The sequence below is a fragment of the Petromyzon marinus genome, unplaced genomic scaffold (genome assembly GCF_048934315.1).
Source record: "Petromyzon marinus isolate PM22_M1 ecotype Great Lakes invasive population unplaced genomic scaffold, UKy_Petmar_22M1.pri1.0 PM_G_Scaffold_43, whole genome shotgun sequence".
Lineage (NCBI taxonomy): Eukaryota > Metazoa > Chordata > Hyperoartia > Petromyzontiformes > Petromyzontidae > Petromyzon > Petromyzon marinus.
In genome coordinates, this window is record NW_027422995.1 from 1199159 (window position 1) to 1222550 (window position 23392).

Consider the following 23392-nt stretch of genomic DNA (forward strand, 5'->3'; position numbering starts at 1 on the left):
TATTCAGTTACAGAGCCGCTCGTGGGTGGGAAGTGACGTCATACTACTTCCTGCTGTCGCGAGGTAACAGGAAGCTGCCGTGTGCGCGCTTGCACTGAAATCCGAGGTGAGAAATTCTCATCGTTGTGGTGGTGGTGGTGGTTGTGGTGGTGGTTGTTGTTGTTTACCAAGGTAGAGCCTCGCTCTCTCTCTCGTAGGGATGTCAGTTGAGTAGCAGCGAGTATGGGAATCGATGTCCAGGTTGGAACTTTACAACGCGGGGTCTAGCCACGCGGGGCCTTGCCTCCTGCCCTCGCCTGATTGCGTTTACTTTAATTATCTCGCTTAAGTTTAATTTGTCTTCACCCGGCTCGCCACTTTGTAACTTTGATTTATTGTGAATATTCATGCAGTTTTTATTTTCTTTTGTTAGCAGGCGAAGCCCGCTTGAGCTGCTATACCACTCTTGTTATCAGAAGCGACCTGCCCACACCAACACAAGGTGAGGCTTTGTCAACGTGTGTGAATGTTTTGACTTAAAACTTTGGTGACTGCAGGAATTAATATTCTTGGTTCTTTCGGTAAAGTCACGTAGATAGAAAATAAAATGAAAATAACAGATAATAATTTATCTTTTTTTAAATAAAGCAAAACACCCCACGACGTTTCTATGGAAACATTAATGTTGAAGATGCGAGGGCTTACAGGAATGTTTATGACATTTGCCCTCTCATTGCGTGCCATGACAGTGCTGTTTGCACAGTCACACATAGTCACTGTAAGATGTTTCTCTTGGTCGTGTTTTTGTTTTGTTGTTGTGGTTGCACCCGATTCAAGAGCCGAATGGCTCACGGGACTATAACTAAAACAAATCAAACTGAAAATAAAAAAACTGAAACCGCGTGATGAATTTGGGAAAGTTTTTCACTGCATCTCCAAATATATATAAAAGGCAAAGTTGTGATTGTGTGTGTTGTCTGTTCAAAATGTTTAGCGTACTTCCCGACATGCAACAAACTGGAAATTTGCCATGTGGGTACTTTACAGACTATACACCGTGCAAATATTATACAAATACACTTTTAGTTTATTTTTTTGCACGGCAAGTGAGCTGTGACGTCAAATCTGTCACGTGATCCTCGCATGTGGAAGCGTCACACATTGTAGTGTAGCGGTTAGCGTTGTCTGTGTCTGTCTGTGTGTGTCTGTGTGTCTGTGTGTGTGTGTGTCTGTGTGTGTGTCTGTGTGTGTAAGCGTAACACATTGTAGTGTAGCGGTTAGCGCTACGCCGCGCTACGAACCCGGCGACCCGAGTTCGATTCCCACTCACGGCCACCACCGGCGACGATTATTTGAACCGCTTCTGGGCCTCCCCTAGGTCGACTCAGCCTCAAACGAGTAACTGTTGCAATATAAACATCGCCACTGGGGAGACAAAGGCGACCCGACGTGGTGTTGGCCACCCACCCCCTCGTGTACCGTGCTGGCCTTATAGGAGCTCGCTAACAGCACTTGCCCCTATAGTCTGTCAAGGCTACACGGGGGATCTTTGTCTGTGCGCGGCACGGTGAGTGTGTGCGGCAAGTGTCTCTGCTGGGCGTATCAGAAGGCAACGAAAATAAGGACAACTTGGCAGTCACACAGACACAGTGACACACATGCGCAGAGACACATAGACACACGCAGAGACAGACACACGCAGAGACACAGACACACGCAGAGACACACAGACACACGCAGAGACACACAGACACACAGAGACACATAGACACACACACGCAGAGACATACACACACGCAGAGACAGACACACATGCAGAGACACAGACACACACTGATACAGACACACACAGACACACGCCGAGATAGACAACAACAACAACAACCGCCATTCGCCACTAAGTGGCGGTGACGTCACCACGACGCTTGTGCCAGGCCATGTGCACCTTGAGGCCACGCGAAGTGTCGAACGCCCGCTGGCAGGAGGTCACGGGGCAGACCCAGATGCGACAGGTCGACTGACTGAGACGACTGGCTGATGCACCAACTGTGCCCCCTACTGTGCCAACTTGCTGTCCTCAACGGATGGCACCTCAGCCAGCCACTCACAGGGGGTGACTTCCTCCAATATTTGAGGCACCGCAGCCTCAGTAGGGTCATCCCCACTTTGTCCCACGTTGTTTTCCTGGCTGAGGGATTTCCCCAGGACCTCAGGAATGCTCAGAAAATCTGCAAACCTGTTCCTGGGGGTCGGATATTGGATCACCGTTCTTTCCCCTAATGATGGTAATAGGTGTGGCGCTGCAGGTTACTTTTTTGATGGAATTAAAGAGCGATTTGTGATCGTGGGCCACTGAGGCAGACTCCATCTCCTCAGCAACCCGCGACCACCACCCATTCTTGCAGTGCCTCACGGCTCTCCGAACCTCCGAGCGAAGGCTGCGGTAAGCCTCCTCATTCTCCGACGTGGGATGCTGTAGCCGATGAGAGTGGGCCTGTCGATGTTTCTCAGCCGGCTTGAACACCTCTTGTCAGCCAGGGTCTCTGGGGAGGTCTGGACCGTGTACCCAAAGCAGCCATTGCAGCTACATGAGCTACAGTCCTAAACCTCGCCCATTTCCCCTCGACATCAAGAGGAGTGGGGGACGATGCCAATCCCAGCCGCAAGCGATGATGAAATTCTCGTTTGTAACTTTCATCAGCTAGCTGAGACCATGCCACTAAGGGTTTGAATGGGGTCCTGGGTGTACACCCACCACCGGAGTGGAAGAATTGCAGGTGCATCTTACAGATGACAAGTCGATGGTCAGTGGGCAGATCAGCTCCATGGTAGGTCCTGGTGTCAAGGACATGGGCCCGCATTCGCTGTTCCGTCACTATGTAGTCCAGCAGATGATCTTGCTTGGACCCGGCATGCATCCATGATGTGGTGTGGATGCGCCGATGCCGGAACAGCGTGTTGGTAATTACAAGCCCATGGGCTGCACAAAAATTTAGCAGCCTCCTGTCGTTGTTATTGAGCTGGTCTGCCCGATGCCTTCCAATTACTCCAGACCAGGTGCCAGCATCATGACCAACTCGGGCATTGAAGTCACCCAACAAAATGACTCTATCCCGAGGGGTCACTTTAGCCAGCACCTGTGACAGGAGGTCATAGAAGGCATTTGACTCATTGGCCTTGCTTGCATCCCTCCACGGATGTTCGTCTTTGGTGGGGGCATAAGTTACCATGACCACCACTCCTCACCTGTGGTTGATGGGAAGGTGAGCCCAAAGTAGCCTGGGGCTTACAGCTTCCCACACCTCATCACCACGCTCCCACACCCCTTCATTCTTTTATTCAGAAAAAGAGCCACACCCTGTTGTTTGGCAGTCTCCTGCCCCGTGTAGAGGACTGTCCACCCCTCATGGTGGCAGGAGCCAGAGCCGGTCCACAGGACCTCCTTATTACCACAGAGATCCAGGCGGTACCGGTCCAGCTCTTGACAGAGGAGTGGCAGCCTCTCCTCCGCAGTGAGCGTTCGAACATTCCACGTGGCCACACGTAGTGGTTTTTTGTTGTTTTTGGAGGAGCCCCGAGGGGAAGGATTCAGTCTCCTGGCTCCGCCAAATGGGGTTTGGTCAGGAGACGTCATAGACGCCTGTCCCCCCGGGGCCTCCGGCACAAGCTTATTTATAAAATGTTGTGGTCGTGGTTTAGTGGTAATTAATTGGAGGTTGAGGGGTTACCAGCCCCTCACACCTGTCCAGAGCCCCCACTTAGCCGCTGTGGTGGTTACAAACGCCATGAGGGAAAGGCCATTCGAATTGGCCCTTCCCCCCGGCACTGCCCACGGCAGCGTTGCCCGTCCGGCACCACAAGGAGGTAGGGGGTTGTTTTGCCGGACACCACCACCATTACTACCACTACTACCACCAACACTACCACCACCATTACACCACCACTACTACCACCACCACTAGCACCATTACCACCACCACTTCCACCACTTCCACCATTACCACCACTACTACCATACACTACCATCACTACCACCACCACCATTACCACCACTACTACCAGCAACGCTACCACCACCATTACACCACCACTACTACCACCACCACTAGCACCATCACCACCACCACTTCTACCACCACTTCCACCATTACCACCACCACCACCACTACTACCATACCATACCATCACTACCACCACCATTACCACCACCACTACTACCGTACACTACCATCACTACCATCACCACCACCATTACCAACATCACTACAATCACTGACCACCACCGCTACCACCAATACCACCACCACTACTAGGACTTTTGCATACTGAATGCTGGAATCTGATCCCGCGTCTCCTCCCTCTCCTCCGGCCCTCCCCCCTCACCAGCGGCCTCCCAGACTGCCTCCCCCGGCCCGGGCCCCGACCCCGACCCCGGCCACGGCCACGGCCGCCCCCTCCGCGAGGGCTCGCTCCTCCCGGCCCGTCCGGGTGCCCAAGCGCTCCACGGACGACGCCGGAGGAGGAGGAGCCGAGTCCCACGCGGCGCCCTCCCAGGTCGCTCGCCCGCTCGGCGACGACGCCGGGGGGCCGGGGCCCGCGCCGGGGCCTCCCCGCCGCGGCCGTCGTCTTCGTCGCCCCGTGAGGGGGGGGGCGCCGCCGCCGGGAGACTCCGGCGGTGGCGGCGCCCCCCCGGGTGAGCTCCCACGGCGGCGGCGGCGGCGGTGGCGGCGCCCGGACGACGCCGACGCCGATGGGAATCGGCCCGAGGGTCGCCCCGGAGCGCGGAGACGGCGGCGGAGAGTCGGGGCCGGCGCTCGGCGCTGACGAGGCGGCGGGCGAGGAGGAGGGGGAGGAGGAGGAGGAGGCGGAGAGACGCAGGGAGGCCGCGGTTGGACCGCGTGCGGCGCGGAAGAGACACTTCGACTTTTGGTGGCAGGGCGTGGGCAGGAGGGGGAGCAGCAGGAGGGGCGGAGGAGGAGGCGGAGCGAGAGGAGGACGAGGGGAAGAGGAGGCCGAGGCGGCGTTGAAGGCAGAGGAGGAAGAGGAGGAGGAGGAGGTTTTGACCGGGCGGTCGCCGCTAAGCAAGCGGCGGGAGGCTGCGGCGGCGGATTGCCCGGCGGGACCGAATCCCGATCCCTGCCCGGGCTCCTCTACCTGCCGCGCTCCTCCGCCTCCTCCGCCTCCTCCGCGCTCGGCCCCGCCTGGGGCGACGTTCCACTTCTTCTCGCTGATGCCGTGGCCGCTGGCTGAGCCGCCACCACCGCCCACCGGGAGGCGCCGGGGTCGCGCTCTGGAGAAGCAGCGGCAGCGACGGAGACAAATTCAGCAACAATACCGGCAGCAGAGAGCGTCGTCATCGTCGTCCAACTGTTGGTCGTTCTCGGACGCATCGTCGTTGTCGTCGTCTTCATCATCGTCGTCGTCATCGCCGGAGGAGGTGGTGGAGGGGGACGAGGCGAAGGAGCGGAGGGACGAGGAGGAGGAGGTGGTGGTGGATGACGAGGTGAAGGAGCGGAGGGACGACGAGGAGGAGGTGGTGGTGGAGGGTAACGAGGTGAAGGAGCGGAGGGACGAGGAGGAGGTGGTGGTGGAGGGTGACGAGGCGAAGGAGCGGAGGGACGAGGAGGAGGAGGGGGAGGTGGTGGTGGAGGGTGACGAGGTGAAGAAGCGGACGGACGACGAGGAGGAGGAGGGGGAGGTGGTGGTGGAGGGTGACGAGGTGAAGGAGCGGAGGGACGACAAGGAGGAGGAGGTGGTGGAGTCTACAGGGGGCGTCCGCAGGCTGCTGCTGAAGTTTTGCACCAGCCGCCTGCAGCCGAGCGTCGACAGAGCACGAGACGATGGGGAGGTGGCGGACAACGAGGGGGAGGAGAACGAGGAGGAGGAGGAGAGGAAGACGAGGAGGAGGAGGAAGAAGAAGAAGAGGACGAGGAGGAGGAGACTACGGAGATCACGCAGTGCAGCCGATGATGGCGACTGCAAGTCGGGCGACAAGGTGGAGGAGGAGGAGGAGGAGAGGGTGGCGAGTCTCAAGAGGGTGGAGGAGTGCCGGATTCTCAAGCAGATAGACGACATCATGGCTGAGATACCCCAGCTGGAGGGGAGATGCAGGGTGAGGAGGAGCAGATGAGGTGTAGGGTGGTGAGGAGGGGCTGGGTGGTGAGGTGTAGGGTGGTGAGGAGGGGCTGGGTGGTGAGGTGTAGGGTGGTGAGGAGGGTGAGGAGACTCCAGGGCAGCGGGTGAGGGCGTTGGGAGTGGCTCACTCGCTCACTCGCTCGGACACTCAGTCACTCACTCAGACACTCACTCAGACATTCAGTCACTCAGACACTCAGTCACTCAGACACGTACTCAGACACTCAGCCACTCACTCAGTCACTCACTCAGACACTTACTCAGACACTCACTCAGTCACTCAGTCACTCACTCAGACATTCAGTCACTCAGACACTCAGTCACTCAGACACGTACTCAGACACTCAGTCACTCACTCAGACAGTCAGTCACTCACTTAGACACTCAGTCACTCAGACACACACTGACACACACACTGACACAACAACAACAACAACCGCCATTCGCCACTAAGTGGCGGTGACGTCACCACGACGCTTGTGCCAGGCTATGTGCACCCTGAGGCCACGTGAAGTGTCGAACGCCCGCTGGCAGGAGGTCACGGGGCAGACCCAGGTGCCACGGGTCGACTGACTGAGATGACTGGCTGATGCACCACCTGTGCCCCCTACTGTGCCAACCTGCTGTGCTTTAGCCACCCGGCGCTCCGCTCGCTGTTGTGAGCGTCGCTCCTCCGCCCTCCGTTGTTGTTGGAGGGCGACTGCCTCCAACTGCCCAGTAGCATCCTTCACGAGCCTCCTCCACAGAGGCCGATCTTGACACCGCTGGTACCAGTCATCGGCAAGTCCACTCAGCTCCACGTCCTCCTGTACCACATCACTCCATCTCTTCTCTAGCCCGTGCCGCGCCCGCTTAGCCCCCTCAATCCGGCCAAACAAAAGCTGTTTCGGCATGCGGTGGCTGGGCATGCGGGCTACATGACCCAGCCATCGCAGCCTTGCCTGCCGGAGGAGCTCACCGATGGGACCCTGCCCAGATCTTTCAAGGATTTGTGAGCTCCTCACACAATCCAGTCTGGTTAAACCCAGGATGGATCGTAGGCAGGCCAGCCTAAATGTTTCTAACCGGCGAAGATGTTCCATTAGGGGGGTCCACGTTTCGCAAGCGTAGAGAAGGGAGGGAATGACCGTGGCCGAGAAGACCTGAAGCTTAGTGCGGAGCGACAGACCAGGTAGCTTCCACACAGCGTTACGCAACCGATGAAAAGATATTGCCGCTCGACTGATTCGGAGTGAGACCTCTGCTGTTAAACTGGAGCCAGTCATAAGCACACTGCCCAGGTATGGGAAACTCTCCACTCTCTCCACAACTGCCCCATCACCGATTGACCCCCTGCCCCCATCACCGATTGATGCATTGTCCTTGACACCGATTGGTCCACACCAAGGGACGGCTTTCTTTAGAGCCTCGACTCAATTGGTCCTCGAGCAGAGGACGCCAAAAGGTTTCAGTTTTGTTGCCAGACAAAAAGGGGAAACCCCTATGATGTGGAAGTCCTCGTTTCTGCCACTCAGTTGAGTACATCCAGCATCTTGATTCTCCAAAAAACACGACTCTCAGTGAATGCTCTCGATGAATTTAACTTGCTTTTGTCTGAACACCCTGGCTGTGAAGTCGTATCGACAGCTGGGTGTCTGGCCGAATGAAAGTTTTTGTTTTATCTCAGGCCAAGTTGGATTACATGTAAAGGTAATAAATAAGTCGGGGACATCCATACGCTCGCATGTATGACATGGCACCTTGAGCATATTCGTGCATGCGTCTAGGGCTTCCTGTGAACGTAGCAGACGCCTAGATGTTACAAGGGGGGGGGGGGATGATGTAGCGCCATTGTTGGCTGTATGCGTATTACCACGGGAGCTGACCTGTAATAGCGGACATGCGTCAGCAGGGGGTGGTGTACAGACCAGGTGGGACGAACAGGGCCCCCAGACCCCAAGAGGGGGGGGGGGGCTGGGGGATGTTCCAGGGCCCCCTAGAGAGTCCCAGAAGGCTTGGCCAGGGGCGGAGAGACCCTGGAACGGGGATAAAAGCCGGACCCCTGAACGGGTTTGGCGGTCCTCGTCCACCTGAAGCTCTGAAGAAGACTCTGAGCGCTACTCTGAAGACCCTGAAGCGAAGAGCCCAGTGACCCTGGCTAGGGTCGGGTTCAGACATAACCAGTGTAGGGTTAGCGCTAGAACCAGAGTAAGGGCACCGTAGTGTGGAGGGACTGCCTCCTGAGGTTATCGGCTGTGTGGGGTCGTCACCCCTCTGTGTTGTGGTTCCCTTGTTGAATAAACGTGTTGCCTCCAGCGAACCGTCTCGCCTCGTCTTGGACCCACTGCGCGTGTAACCTGTGGTAATGAAACCTCTTGTCGCAAAAAATTAGCGGCGTGCGAAAGTTAAAGGTGTTAACGAAGTAATAATGTTCATTTAAAGCTTTCGTGACTGCGAGGAATTAATGTTCTTGGTTCTTTCGGTAAAGTCACCACGTAGAAGGGAAACAATAAAATAATAAAAATATAAAACAATAAAATTATCACGACGTTTCGACTGCAACACGAGCAATCGTCGTCAGGTGTGAAAACCACAGCAAGAAATTTTGAAAAAAGTGGCGGGTTTTTTTAACGTTAGCACCACGGAGAGTGATTTGACAGTTTGTTTAGAAGGACGAGTCCATCTATGTTCGGAAAAGAGGAGGCGGGAGACGAAAATAATGAATGCGGTCTGAAAGCCACCGTAAGCGTGAACAATCAATTAAGACACGAAATGGTTTATAAAATCTTTCCAATGATTGCTAAGCCAGAATCCATCTTCCCGGTTGAAATTGTCTCTGTGTTTGTATATGTGGATAGCCTCATGAACGAATCTCTCATGGTAGCCAGATGGCTTACAAATAACCTCTGTCTGGGAGAAGTCAATGTCATGTGAGCCTACTGAATTATAACAGTGATCTGCCACGGCCGAGGTGTTGGTCCTACCGTGTTTCAGGTCTGCTTTGTGTTCACGAATGCGGTCCGAGACATGGCGTTTGGTTTCTCCAATGTAACTACTACCACAGAGGCAACTTAGTTTGTAGACACCAGGGTATTGTATGTCCGGAATCACATCTTTTACAGACGTAACCAGATCACGGATTTTATGTAATGTGTTGAATCGGACCTGGATCTTGTGTTTATTCAAGATTTTGGAGATCTTTTTTTGTGATCCCCGCAATGTAGGGCAAAGTGATGGTTTTGAAAGGCTCAAGAGGGTCCTTCTTCATGGTTGGAGTGATAGCTTTGCGGATTGTAGTCGGAGTAACCAATAGCCTTGAGCTTGGTGTACGTGCTTGAGTTCACTGGCTATGTGTTCCTGGTCGGATATGCATTGGGCTCTATGGTGCAGAGTCTTGATGAGGGAATTCTTCTGGGATGGATGGTGGTGGGAATCCGGTTTCAGGTAAGCATCCATATGGGTAGCTTTCCCGTAGACGGAGTGGCTCATTGAACCATTATTTTTTTTTTACCAATTCCACTTTACAGTAAAATTGTAGACACGGCACAATATATACTTCTGAATCTTTATTTTTACCAACATTAAAAAAAATATTCTCCCATAAGGCAAAATTCTGAAATATTGGATTTTTTACAAAGCCTTGTGAATTCACCTTGTATCTGAACAAGTTCAATTTGTGTAAATATTTTTTTTCAAACGTATAAATAAAAAAGACATTGCTTACAAATATCAGCTCTATGTTTTCAAGTAAATACATTTTGGGTAGTGAATAAATTATAGTCTAAATAAGCTACACATGACGAATTGTAGGCAATTATAGTTATAATCAAAGACATTTTTAAACAATCACGTGGTCCCTGTAGTCGCCGTTAGAGACAAAATCTGCTTGAAAACAGTTTATCAACATATATGAATACATTGATTCGAATAAGCAGAGTTAATTTCCTATTTATGGCATGCCGGTTATGTGTCAGTTTTCGATATCAACATCACCTTATAAAAGAATAACATTTAAAATACGCACAGACAAGTATTCATTCGTAATTATTGACAGGCATATTAACAAAATGTAATTACTGCAGTGAAATATACTGCATCAGGTTACATCGTATTAACAAGAAGCTATTTTTAAAATACGCACCGCCTGCTTAACAGTGTATGTACAACGTACTATTGTAGTGTCATTCAAAACGAGTAGACCATTGCATGCTGGCATCTGGGTCAAAATGTAGCAAATTCTAAACATTACCTACAAATAATAAATCACGGAGTTTCGATCGCAACACAAACAATCGTCATCAGGTGGGACAACCACAGCAGCAAGAAGATAAAACTGCTGGAGTAGGCGCCTACTACTTCAGCGTCTTCTTCTTGCTGTGGTTGTCCCACCTGATGACGATTGCTTGTGTTGTGATCTAAACGCCGTGATCTGTTATGTTTCTACCCACGTGGTGACTTTACCGAAATAACTAGAGAGTGTGGATTCCTGCAGTCACAAAAGCTTCGAATCAAGATTACCTACAAACGACACAACTGAGATGACGCATCAATCATACCCCCCTACTGACAGGCTCTAGTCCACATGCAGGTCGGTGCAGGGCCACCACCCTGTGCCACACAGGGGCAGCTGCTACTTGGGGATGCTCTTCGAGCGTTTCAGACGAGATACAAAACTCCCGAGTTGCTGAGGCGATTAAGCAAGCACCATGTAAAAGCAATTATCATTAGAACATCATGAATGCTTGGGAGCTTATTGGCTCTCGCTCCTGGTGAGAGATTGACCCAACCCACAGGTCCACAAAGACTGGCCACTCTTACTCTGCAGGTTGAACCTAGGAGCTGAGTGTTCAAATTCACATTCTTGTCATTAAAGGCCTGTGACAAAGGTGCATCTATTGGAGCGACATCGTCTCTGGCTTACACATCTACCGGGTCTCCACTTGACTTTGGATTGTCTCGGAGGAAGTCCACCCACACCTCCACTTCCACAAACTGCTGGGAGTTGCCTCGCTCTGCCTCACAGTCAGAATTCTCCTCCTGCTTCACGTTGCCTCCATCGATGTGAAGGTCCCATTTTGGAGTTGAATCTTCATCTTCACATTTCACCTTCACTTCTTCCCTCTTCACCATCACTTCTTCATATTTCACCTTCACTTCTTCGCTCTTCACCATCACTTCTTCCCTCTTCACCATCACCTCTTCATATTTCACCTCGATACCTTTAAAAGTGTCCAAGCTGTTATTTTCTTTCGGTTCGTGTTTCATGAGGGATGGGCTTATTGTGGCACTTTGACTTTCACAAGCTGATTTCAGACTCCACTCCTTGTGGATCTTCTGATGCTTTTGTGTTTTCTGGTGTACTTGAAGATGTTGTTGCTGTGCAAACGCTATCCCGCACAGAGTGCACCTGAAGGGTTTCTCTCCCGTGTGTGTTCTCTGGTGTACTTGAAGATGTGATGAATCTGCAAACGCCTTCCCACACACACTGCACTTGAAGGATTTCTCTCCTGTGTGAGTTCTCTGGTGTTCTACAAGAAGAGATGAACGTGCAAACGCCTTCACGCACACACTGCACTTGAAGGGTTTCTCTCCCGTGTGTGTTCTCTGGTGTATTACAAGAGCAGATGAATATGCAAACACCTTTCCACACACACTGCACTTGAAGGGTTTCTCTCCCGTGTGTGTTCTCTGGTGTGCTACAAGAGTAGATGACTGTGCAAACCCCTTCCCACACACACTGCACTTGAAGGGTTTCTCTCCTGTGTGAGTTCTCTTGTGTTCTACAAGAAGAGATGAACGTGCAAACGCCTTCACGCACACAGTGCACTTGAAGGGTTTCTCTCCCGTGTGTGTTCTCTGGTGTATTACAAGAGTAGATGAATGTGCAAACGCCTTCCCACACACACTGCACTTGAAGGGTTTCTCTCCCGTGTGTGTTCTCTGGTGTTCTACAAGAGCAGATGGCCATGCAAATGCCTTCCCACACACACTGCACTTGAAGGGTTTCTCTCCTGTGTGAGTTCTCTTGTGCCGTGTGAAATCTCCAGTACGATCCGTGCTGTATGCACGCTGGTCGCATTGTTGACTTGTCATACCGAGCTGCGCTGAGTGCATTTGCTCCATCAGACCAATTCTGCGGAGGAAGCGTCAGAGGAAGCGTCAGCTGCAGACAGAAAAAAATAATATCCACACCATCTACACGTCAGTATCGAGGCACAGAGGAATGCATATATAGTCACATGTGACTTACACGTCTATACTTATTCATATATTCAGGATGTAAAAACGTTTCCCAAATTCATCACAGGGCTGTTATGGCACACAATGAGAGGGCAAATGGTCGTAAACATGCCTGGAAGCCCTCGTATCTTCAAAATGAATGTTCACCCAAAACTCCAAGCACACAATTTCGGCGGTCTGGCTACAAAAGGAATATTCATGAGAGCTAAATTCAGCTGACATAGCAAAGGGTGTTGAAAACAATACTAAATTAATGAATCCAGGCTCAGATGTCCTTGAATGCTGGGATGAACAGTTCCGATTTCAGCTGCATGTGCGTGCTGTGTTAACTTCCTGTTTCCATTATTATAAAGAGTTCCAGAGGAAAACAAAAGTAAACTATTGTTATGCTATAACCTCCGTGTTCAACAGAGTTAATAGACGTTACTGCAAACACAAACTGTACACTGTCACTGGGTAAACAGGCGGTGGCGTGTCTAGAATCACGCCTGGCCACCTTCATCTGCTCGGCATGATTGCTTTCTCACTCCACCAAGTAATTAATTGAGGATCAACGAACATAGCTGAGGCTAACTGGAGTTTGCGTGTCTCTCTCCGTGGTGAGATGTTAACTACCTCACCTGGTATACAGGAAGTCGTGGGTTCGATCCCGACCCTGACGCCTGCTGTATATTTGGAGTTTGCGGGTCCCTCCGTTTAGCGTCTTTGACCGATAGACATTGACACACGTATTCTTGTTTCTTTTGGTAAAGTTACGAAGATAGAAAATAACAATAACAGATAATACAATTACATTAAATAAAGATTACTTGTGTTGCGATCAAAACGACGTGAGTTTTTTTGCTTTATTTACAATGTTTTAATTATTTTTATTGTTATTTTTATTTATTTTTCTATCTACGTGACTTTACCGAAAGAACCAAGAATATTAATTCCTGCAGTCACCAAAGTTTTAAGTCAAAACATTCACACACGTTGACAAAGCCTCACCTTGTGTTGTTGTGGGCAGGTCGCTTCTGATAACAAGAGCGGTATAGCAGCTCAAGCGGGCTTGGCCTGGTGAAAAAAATCAAAACTGCGTGAATATTGACAATAAAACAAAGTTACAAAGTGGCGAGCCGGGTGAAGACAAATTAAACTTAAGCGAGATAATTAAAGTAAACGCAATCAGGTGAGGGCAGGAGGCAAGGCCCCGCGTGGCTAGGCCCCGCGTTGTAAAGTTCCAACCTGGACATCGATTCCAATGCTCGCTGCTACTCAACTGACATCCCTACGAGAGAGAGGCTCTACCTTGGTAAACAACAACAACCACCACCACCACCACAACGACCACCACAACGATGAGAATTTCTCACCTCGGATTTCAGTGCAGGAAGCGATAGCTACCTGTTTACCTCGTGACGTCATGCGGAAGCATCTGACGTGACGTCACATCCGGAGTACGAGACACGCTCCTCCCACAATGAGCGGCTCCGTAGCTAAATAAATTAGAGAATAAATAAATTATGTTAATGTTACTCGTCCCATATGTCGTGGGCAATGAACCCGTCGCAATAAACTCGCGACGGCTTTAACGAACACATTATGTTAATGAACCGCCAGTCACTGGGCGTAGCTTTGCCCAAATAAGGATTGGCACTATACTCTTTGGTTCTATTGGGTAAAGTCACGTAGGTGAAAATAAAATAACAAAAAATCACGAAGTTTTGGCCAGAACACAAGCGGCCTTCCTCAGGTGAAGGGACGAGACTGTCTGGAGGACAGCGCTGGAGTGAAAAAAGCCACGCTTAGATCACGACCTTTAAGCTGTGTGAGAAGAAACAAAGCGCCTTGTGATCACGGCATCTTTTGAGGAAGGTCAGCGTCTCGATGAGTTGCGACTTCTTGTCCCGTTGTCTGTTAAAAGCTCTAACAGATAGGTGAAAGCCCTCCCCGTAGAGGTAATCAATTCTAGATTTAAAGCTTTCGTGACTGCTAGGATCCATACTCTTTGGTTCTATTGGGTAAAGTCACGTAGGTAAAAATAAAATAACAAAAAATCACGACGTTTCTTTTGTTATTTTTTGTTATTTTATTTTCACCTACGTGACTTTACCCAATAGAACCAAAGAGTATGGATCCTAGCCGTCACGAAAGCTTTAAATCTAGAAAGGATTGGCACTGGCAGTGACCCAAGCAGAGGTGACGTCACGCTCAAGAGTGCGGTGGAATACCTTGGTGACATGACGTCACTAGCGAGGTACACCTCTCCCTGGCGTTTCACGCCGATGAAGTAATGCTGAGTGATGACGTCAGAGAGCGGGGTTGGAGTTTAAGTTGATTTAGATTCATTTTCATTGCTCCCTCCCTTGGGTGCGTGGGCTCAGCTACAACAACGTGGACATTATTGTGTATACACTGTGTGTGTGTACACTGTGTGTATACACTGTGTGTGTCTGTGTATACTGTGTGTGTGTACACTGTGTGTGTGTACACTGTGTGTGTGTACACAGTGTGTGTGTGTACAGTGTGTGTGTACACTGTGTGTGTGTGTACACTGTGTGTGTACACTGTGTGTGTGTACAGTGTGTGTACACTGTGTGTGTGTGTACACTGTGTGTGTACACTTCTAGATTTAAAGCTTTCGTGACTGCAAGGATCCATACTCTTTGGTTGTATTGGGTAAAGTCATGTAGGTAAAAGACGTTGTACTGTCCCCTGACGATATCCTTGTCAGCTTCGATGTGGTCTCTTTGTTCACCAAGGTCCCAGTACCTGATACCATTGAAATAATTGAAAATTTGGTCCAACATGGACTAGACCCCGACACACCTGCACTGGTTAGGCACTGCCTCAACAATACCTACTTTACTTGGAATGGCTCCTTCTACAAACAAAATGAGGGTACCCCCATGGGATCCCCCTTATCACCAGTGATAGCCAATATTTTCATGGAGAAATTTGAATCAGACGCCATCCAGACTTCCACCCTCAGACCTTCCCTGTGGAAGAGATATGTGGATGACACTTTCGTCATTTGGCCACATGGCCTCCCAGCTCTGAACCTTTTCCTACACCACATCAATTCCAAACATCCCGCCATCAAATTCACCATGGAAGTGGAGAAAGACGGCAAGCTACCATTCTTAGATGTTCTGTTTGAGAGGAGACCTGATGGCTCATTGGGGCATTCTGTCTACAGGAAACCCACCCACACAGATTCCTACTTGAAACCTGATTCCCACCACTACCCAGCGAAAAAGAATTATCTCATCAAAACTTTATACCATAGGGCTCATTGCATTTCGGACCAACACCACCTGACCAGTGAATTAAAACATGTACACCTGGCCCTCAAAAGGAATGGTTACTCTGACCGTACCATCCGCCAAGCTGTTTCTCCCTCCATACAGAAACAACCACTTGATACTCCGGTCAAAACCACCACACTACCATATATAGCAGGCGTTACTAAAAAGATTTCCAAAATTCTAAACAAACACAAGATCCAGGTCCGGTTCAATACAGTACACAAAATTCGTGATCTGATCCCATCCGTGAAGGATGTCATTCCTGACTTACAGTACCCCGGGGTTTACAAATTGAGTTGTACCTGCGGTGATTGCAATATCAGGGAGACAAAGCGACATGTCTCTGACCGAATTTGCGAGCACAAATCAGATTTGAAACACGGCAAAACGAATTATTCTGCCGTGGCTGATCACTGTTACAACGCTGCGGGTGATCACGATATAATTTTCTCCGATACCAAGGTTCTTTGCAAACCCACGGGTTTTTATCAGAGATTTGTTCACGAGGCAATTCCGATCTACAAACACAGACACAATTTCAACCGAGAAGATGGTTTCAAATTTAGCAACCATTGAAAAGATGTTCTAAATCGAACTAAACTAATTTCAATGGTACAGTATATTTTTCAAGTAGTGGTACCCCAAACTTTCGCAGCTCTTATAAATTCCCTTTTCACACCATCAATAGGTAAACTCTCCCCCCCCCCCCGCGCCAAACGGCAAGTTCACCGGCACGTACAACACCTCTTTTCTAAAATCGGCCAATCAAATGCTAATTTTAATGCTAATTTCTTTGTCAGGACACCTTGTTTGCTCGCACACAGTTTAAAGGTCCGCGGTCTGAGCGTGGTTGTGTTTCGCAAAATTCTCCTGTTTGATTTGTACTAGGTGCCTCGGTGAATGTATATGCTCTGACTTTAACATAGCTATTTCTGTGACCAGTTACAAGCTAATCACTCAGCTATTTCAATGCTAAATTCTATGCTAATTCCTTTGTCAAGGGGTGCCTCTGCGGATGTGTATACTTTAACTTAGCTATTTCAATGAGCCATTTCAATGCTAAATTATATGCTAATTCCTTTGTCAATGCGCTTTGTTTCTTCTCACACAGCTTAAAGGCCGTGATCTGCGCGTGGCTTTTTCCACTCCAGCGCTGTCCTCCAGACAGTCTCGTCCCTTCACCTGATGAAGGCCGCTTGTGTTGTGGCCGAAACGTCGTGATTTTTGTTATTTTATTTTTTTACCTACGTGACTTTACCCAATAGAACCAAAGAGTATGGATCCTAGCAGTCACGAAAGCTTTAAAATATAGAATAGAAATGTAATGCAATACAACACAGAGAGTCGGCCAACATAAGAGTCAACACCCCAACTGGTTGATAACGTTCTTCCAAAGATTGCTCAATTTGAAAGAGAGACAAAACACAGACATGGAGACACATAGACAGAGAGACATAACACAGAGACACACACACAGAGATACACACATACAGTGAGGGAAAAAAGTATTTGATCCCCTGCTGATTTTGTACGTTTGCCCACTGACAAAGAAATGATCAGTCTATCATTTTAATGGAAGGTTTATTTGAACAGTGAGAAACAGAATAACAACAAAAACATCCAGATAAACGCATGTCAAAAATGTTATAAATTTACTTGCATTTTAATGAGGGAAAAAAGTATTTGACCCCTCTGCAAAACATGACTTAGTACTTGGTGGCAAAACCCTTGTTGGCAATCACAGAGGTCAGACGTTTGTTGTAGTTGGCCACCAGGTTTGCACACATCTCAGGAGGGATTTTGTCCCACTCCTCTTTGCAGATCTTCTCCAAGTCATTAAGGTTTCGCGGCTGACGTTTGGCAACTCGAACCTTCAGCTCCCTTCAGATTTCCTATGGGATTAAGGTCTGGAGACTGGCTAGGCCACCCCAGGACCTTAATGTGCTGCTTCTTGAGCCACTCCTTTGTTGCCTTGGCCGTGTGTTTTGGGTCATTGTCATGCTGGAATACCCATCCACCATCCATTTTCCATGCCCTGGCTGAGAGAAGGAGGATCTCACCCAAGATTTGACGGTACATGGCCCCGTCCATCGTCTCTTTGATGCGGTGAAGTTGTCCTGTCCCCTTAGCAGAAAAACACCCCAAAGCATGTTTCCACCTCCATGTTTGACGGTGGGGATGGTGTTCTTGGGGTCATAGGCAGCATTCCTCCTCCTCCAAACACGGCGAGTTGAGTTGATGCCAAAGAGCTCCATTTTGGTCTAATCCGACCAAAACACTTTCACCCAGTTGTCCTCTGAATCATTCAGATGTTCATTGGCAAACTTCAGACGGGCATGTATATGTGCTTTCTTGAACAGGGAAACCTTGCAGGCGCTGCAGGATTTCAGTCCTTCACGGTGAAGTGTGTTGTCAATTGTTTTCTTGGTGACTATGGTCCCAGCTGCCTTGAGATCATTGACAAGATCCTCCCGTGTAGTTCTGGACTGATTCCTCACCGTTCTCATGATCATTGCAACTCCACGAGGTGAGATCTTGCATGGAGCCCCAGGCCGAAGGAGATTGACAGTTATTTTGCGTTTCTTCCATTTGCGAATAATCGCACCAACTGTTGTCACCTTCTCACCAAGCTGCTTGGCAATGGTCTTGTAGCCCATTCCAGCCTTGTGTAGGTCTACAATCTTGTCCCTGACATCCTTGTAGAGCTCTTTGGTCTTGGCCATGGTGGAGAGTTTGGGATCTGATTGATTGCTTCTGTGGACAGGTGTCTTTTATACAGGTAACGAGCTGAGATAAGGGGCACTCCCTTTAAGAGTGTGCTCCTAATCTCAGCTCGTTACCTGTATAAAAGACACCTGGGAGCCAGAAATCTTTCCGATTGAGAGGGGGTCAAATACTTATTTCCCTCATTAAAATGCGAATCAATTTGTAACATTTTTGACATGCGTTTATCTGGATTTTATTGTTGTTATTCTGTCTCTCACTGTTCAAATAAACCTACCATTAAAATTATAGACTAATCATTTCCTTGTCAGTGGGCAAACGTACAAAATCAGCAGGGGATCAAATACTTTTTTCCCTCACTGTAGGCACACAGAGAAACAACGCCTCTGTGTCGAGGCCTTAAATAGAGAGAGAGAGGGGGGCAGAGAGAGAGGGGAGGGGTGTAGAGAAATCCGTGAGTCAATGCAAGGCCGTAGCCATGGAGTCAACATTGGGGGGGGACCAAATCTACCAGGGGCTCTGGGGTCCCCCTCCAGGAAAAAAAAAATCTAAATTTGAAAACTCATTTCCTAAAATATTGCAAAATTTCACTAATACATGGGATGGAATTTTTTATTATTTGATACAATAATGTATAATATTGTATTACATTGCTGTTGTTTATTTTTTAACTTTTCTTGTTTCATAGTATGTAATGGCAGAGATTAGGGGTTCATAAAGTACAAGGCAATCATATAAACAAAAATCTACGCATTGTTATATGAAGACAAGTCCACATTTTGTGGCCAAGGTTTAGCAAGTTGTTTTTATTAACATAGCATAGCAATTATTATTTAAAAAAATATATTTTTATAGCAATATATTTGAAGGGGACATTTTGAGCATATTTGATTATTAGGGGGGGGATATGTCCCCCACCAATATATATTATAATTATTATAATATATTATAATTACGGCCTTGTGTCAATGAGAGATTTGGAACTTTGGTGACTGCAGGAAATAATAATAACACGAGGACACGCAGAGAGAGAAAGCTCACTTATATTCTTGGTTCTTTCGGTAAAGTCACCACGTAGAAGGGAAACAATAAAATAATACAAATATAAAACAATAAAGAACATTTTCTTGTTGTGGTTTTCACACCTGATGATGATTGCTCGTGTTGCAGTTGAAACGTCGTGAGAATTTTATTGTTTTATATTATTATTTTATTGTTTCCCTTCTACGTGGTGGTGACTTTACCGAAAGAACCAAGAATATGAATCCCTGCAGTCAAGAAAGCTTTAAATCAAAAGCACACTTAATCAAACAAACTGAGTAAAACTTGGAAATGTAATGCAATGCAACACAGAGAGTCGGTCAACACACAATAAACGCATAGCCTGGTAGATTACTTTCTTACAAAGATTGCTCAACTAAGAGAGATAATTGAAGCAAACGCGATCAGGCGAGGGCAGGAGGCAAGGCCCCGCGTGGCTAGGCCCCGCGTTGTAAAGTTCCAAACTGGACATCGATTCCCATGCTCGCTGCTACTCAACTGACATCCCTACGGGAGAGAGAGCGAGGCTCTACCTTGGTAAACAACAACAACAACAACCACCACCACCACAACCACCACCACCACAACCGCGATGAGAATTTCTCACCTCGGATTTCAGTTCACGCGCGGAGCGGAAGATTCCTGTTACCTCGTGACGTCACGCGGCAGCAGGAGATGACGTCACTTGCGTGGTACAAGAACACTCCTCTCCCGCAACGAGCGGGTCTTAATTTAAATAAATTATGTTAATGAGGCCGGCCCATACGTGGAGGGATGGGGCGTGGGTGCTGAACCCGTCGCAATAAACTCGCGACAGTCGACACGAATATATTATGTTAATGAGCCGCCAGTCACCGGGCGTAGCTTTGCCCAAATAAGGATTGTACAGATAACGGAAGTGACACAGGCAGAGGTGGCGTCACGCTCAAGGGCGCGGTAGACGGGGTGGGGTGAATACCTTGATGACATGACGTCACTAGCGAGGGACACCTCCCCCTGGCGTTTCACGCCGATGTGTGCTGAGTAGTGACGTCACAGAGCGGGATTGGAGTTTAAGTTGATTTAGATTCATTTTCCATTGCTCCCTCCCTTGAACTCAGCAACAACAACGTGGACATTGCATCCCACTGGGATTTTTAGCACACAGCGTTGGTGTACGGTGCTTTTTTCAGGAATATTTTGCTGTTTTTTATTCATGGATTTTCTGTTTGCAGAGTCACACAAAGTAGTCACTTTAAGATGTGTTTCTTGTTCGTGTTTGTTGTGGTTGCACTTGATTCAAGAGCCGAATGGCTCACAGGGGTATACCAAAATAAATAAACTGAAATTATTGTGTACACTCTGTGTGTGTACACACTGTGTGTACGTACACTGTGTGTGTACACTGTGTGTACACTGTGTGTGTACACATACACACTGTGTGTGCACTGTGTGTGTGTACACTGTGTGTGTGTGCACTGTGTGTGTACACTGTGTGTGTGTACACTGTGTGTGTACACTGTGTGTGTACACGTACACACTGTGTGTGTGTACACTGTGTGTGTGTACACACTGTGTGTGTACACTGTGTGTGTACACACTGTGTGTGTGTGTACACTGTGTGTACACGTACACACTGTGTGTGTGTACACTGTGTGTGTGTACACTGAGGGTGTGTGCACTGTGTGCACTGTGTGTGTGTACACTCTGTGTGTGTGTAAATTGTGGGGGGCACAGTCATCTCAGTCGACCAATGGGCATCTTTTCATCAATTTATTATTTTCCAATTTTCTTGTTTTTAAAATGTTCTATCTAAGTGACTTTACGGAAAGAACCAAGAATGTGGTAGCACATTCTTGGTTCTTTGCAGAGGTTCAAGGTTAAAATCCGACAGGCACACCTGGCTACCCCAGTAACATTCACCACAATATGCGCAGTCTGCTAAACGGCAGATGTAAAACATAACGTTGCGTCATTCACAACGCACATTGCATGTTGGTGTCACGGTCAAAATTGCGGAAATTCCAAACATTATCCAGAAACTCCACAACGGAGACACGCACCGCCTGTACCAACGACGGAGGCGCAGACGCTCGATTACGTTGGAATCGATCTGCAGACGGCCAGCAGCTCCGTGTCGCCTTATCTCGATCCCGCAATCCCAACCAGGTGAAAGTCCGCATCGAACCGAACCCCCGGCAAGGCCATCGTCTACTTATCGACGAGAGAAAATTCACACGAAATATCGTTTTCAATGACGTCTTCCAGATGTAAATTGAGACAAGCTTTTAATGAAGAAATACAATAATCTAATTCAAAACACAACACAATTCAAAGATGCTTCATTTTAAAACTTCAAAACGGAGCATGGGGTACTTGCGTGAATGCGTCCTTCGTGTGCAAATGTTGTGACTTTCCTGGCCTGAAGGCCGTCAATATGTTGGACTATTATTGGTGCACAGCGTCTCAACAACAGCAGTGGGGTTTGCTTCAACCGATAGGTACGAACATCCAGACGTCAATCAGCAAGGCACATTTCTAGTCCTAGTTAGACAAAATCTACGTCAACACGTAAGACAAAACTACAATTCGTGTTGTAGAGAATGTACCTCCTCCTATACGTGTAACTTTTAAGTGGTATGCCTTGTAACTGATGAATGATCCGAGCGTGACCTATTTCAAAGACAATGAGTTGCTCCAGATGCTTCGTGGAACACAAAAACACCATTTGACCTGTATCACAAGAACAACGGGTCTCACCTGAGTTCTCTGTACAGGTTACTTTCAAACACAAACACACACCTTGTCCTAACATCACTTATTCAATGTTTGACCCTTGCAGATCAAATGTTGCAAGTATGCACAAAATCAGACAAGTATTCATTCTAAATTATTGACAGGCATATTAACAAAATTGGATTACTTCAGTGAAATATCCTGCATCACGTTACATCGTATTAACAAGCTTTTTTAAAAAAAGCAGTCTGCTTCACAGTGTATGTAAAACATACTATTGTGTCATTCAAAACGAGTAGGCCATTGCATGCTGGCGTCTGAGTGAAAATGTAGCAAATTCTAAACATTACCTACAAACTACACAACTGAGATTACACATCAATCATCGCCCCCTATGGATAGGCTCTTGTCCACATGCAGGCCGGTGCAGGGTCACCACCTTGTGCCACACAGGGGCAGCTGCTACTTGGGGATGCTCATTGAGTGTTTCAGGCGAGGTATGACACAAAACTCCGAGTTGCTGAGGAGATTAAGCAAGCACCATGTAAAAGCAATTATTATGATAACATAGTGAATGCTTGGGAGCTTATTGGCTCTTGCTCCTGGTTAGAGATCTACCCAACCCACGGGCCCACAAAGTGTTCAACTTCACATTCTTGTCATTAAAGGCCTGTGACAAAGGTGCATCTATTGGATAGACATTATATCAAGCTTACACATCTACCGGGTCTCCACTTGACTTTGTATTGTCTAGGAGCAAGTCCACCCACACCTCCACTTCCACAAACTGCTGGGAGTTGCCTCACTCTGACTCACAGTCAGAATTCTCCTCCTGCTTTACGATGTGAAGGTCCCATTTTGGAGTTGAATCTTCATCTTCACATTTTACCTTCACTTCTTCGCTCATCACTTCTTCACATTTCACCTTCACCTCTTCATATTTCACCTTGATACCTTTAAAAGTGTCAAAGCTGAGATTTTCGTCCGGTTCTTGTTTCATGAGGGATGGGCTCATTGCGGCACTTTGACTTTCACAAGCTGATATCAGACTCCGACTCGACTCCTTGTGATGCTTTTGTGTTCTCTGGTGTCTTAGAAGATTTGATGAATCTGCAAACGGCTTCCCGCACAGAGTACACTTGAAGGGTTTCTCTCCTGTGTGCGTTCTCTGGTGTTTCACAAGATCAGATGACTGTGCAAATGCCTTCACGCACACACTGCACTTGAAGGGTTTCTCTCCCGTGTGTGTTCTCTGGTGTTTTACAAGAGCAGATGACTGTGCAAATGTC

General features: G+C 48.3%; 1 protein-coding gene across 1 annotated transcript; it reads left to right on the forward strand.

Annotated features, from left to right (window-relative positions):
* The first annotated feature begins 57 nt into the window (after window positions 1–57).
* LOC142917155 (uncharacterized) lies at window positions 58–23173 on the forward strand. Its single transcript, XM_076061862.1, has 4 exons — window positions 58–106; window positions 416–481; window positions 4366–5573; window positions 23142–23173. Exons 3-4 carry the CDS (start codon window positions 4730–4732, stop codon window positions 23171–23173), a joined length of 876 nt encoding a protein of 291 aa, XP_075917977.1. The 5' UTR covers window positions 58–106; window positions 416–481; window positions 4366–4729.
* The last annotated feature ends 219 nt before the right edge of the window (window positions 23174–23392 follow it).

Coding starts and splice junctions, on each gene's coding strand:
- LOC142917155 (XM_076061862.1), top strand. CDS start 4,730: ATGGGAATCGGCCCGAGGGTCGCCCCGGAGCGCGGAGACGGCGGCGGA. Junction 5,574..23,141: donor GGAGGAGGTGGTGGTGGAGG/GTGACGAGGCGA, acceptor GACTTTCACAAG/CTGATATCAGACTCCGACTC.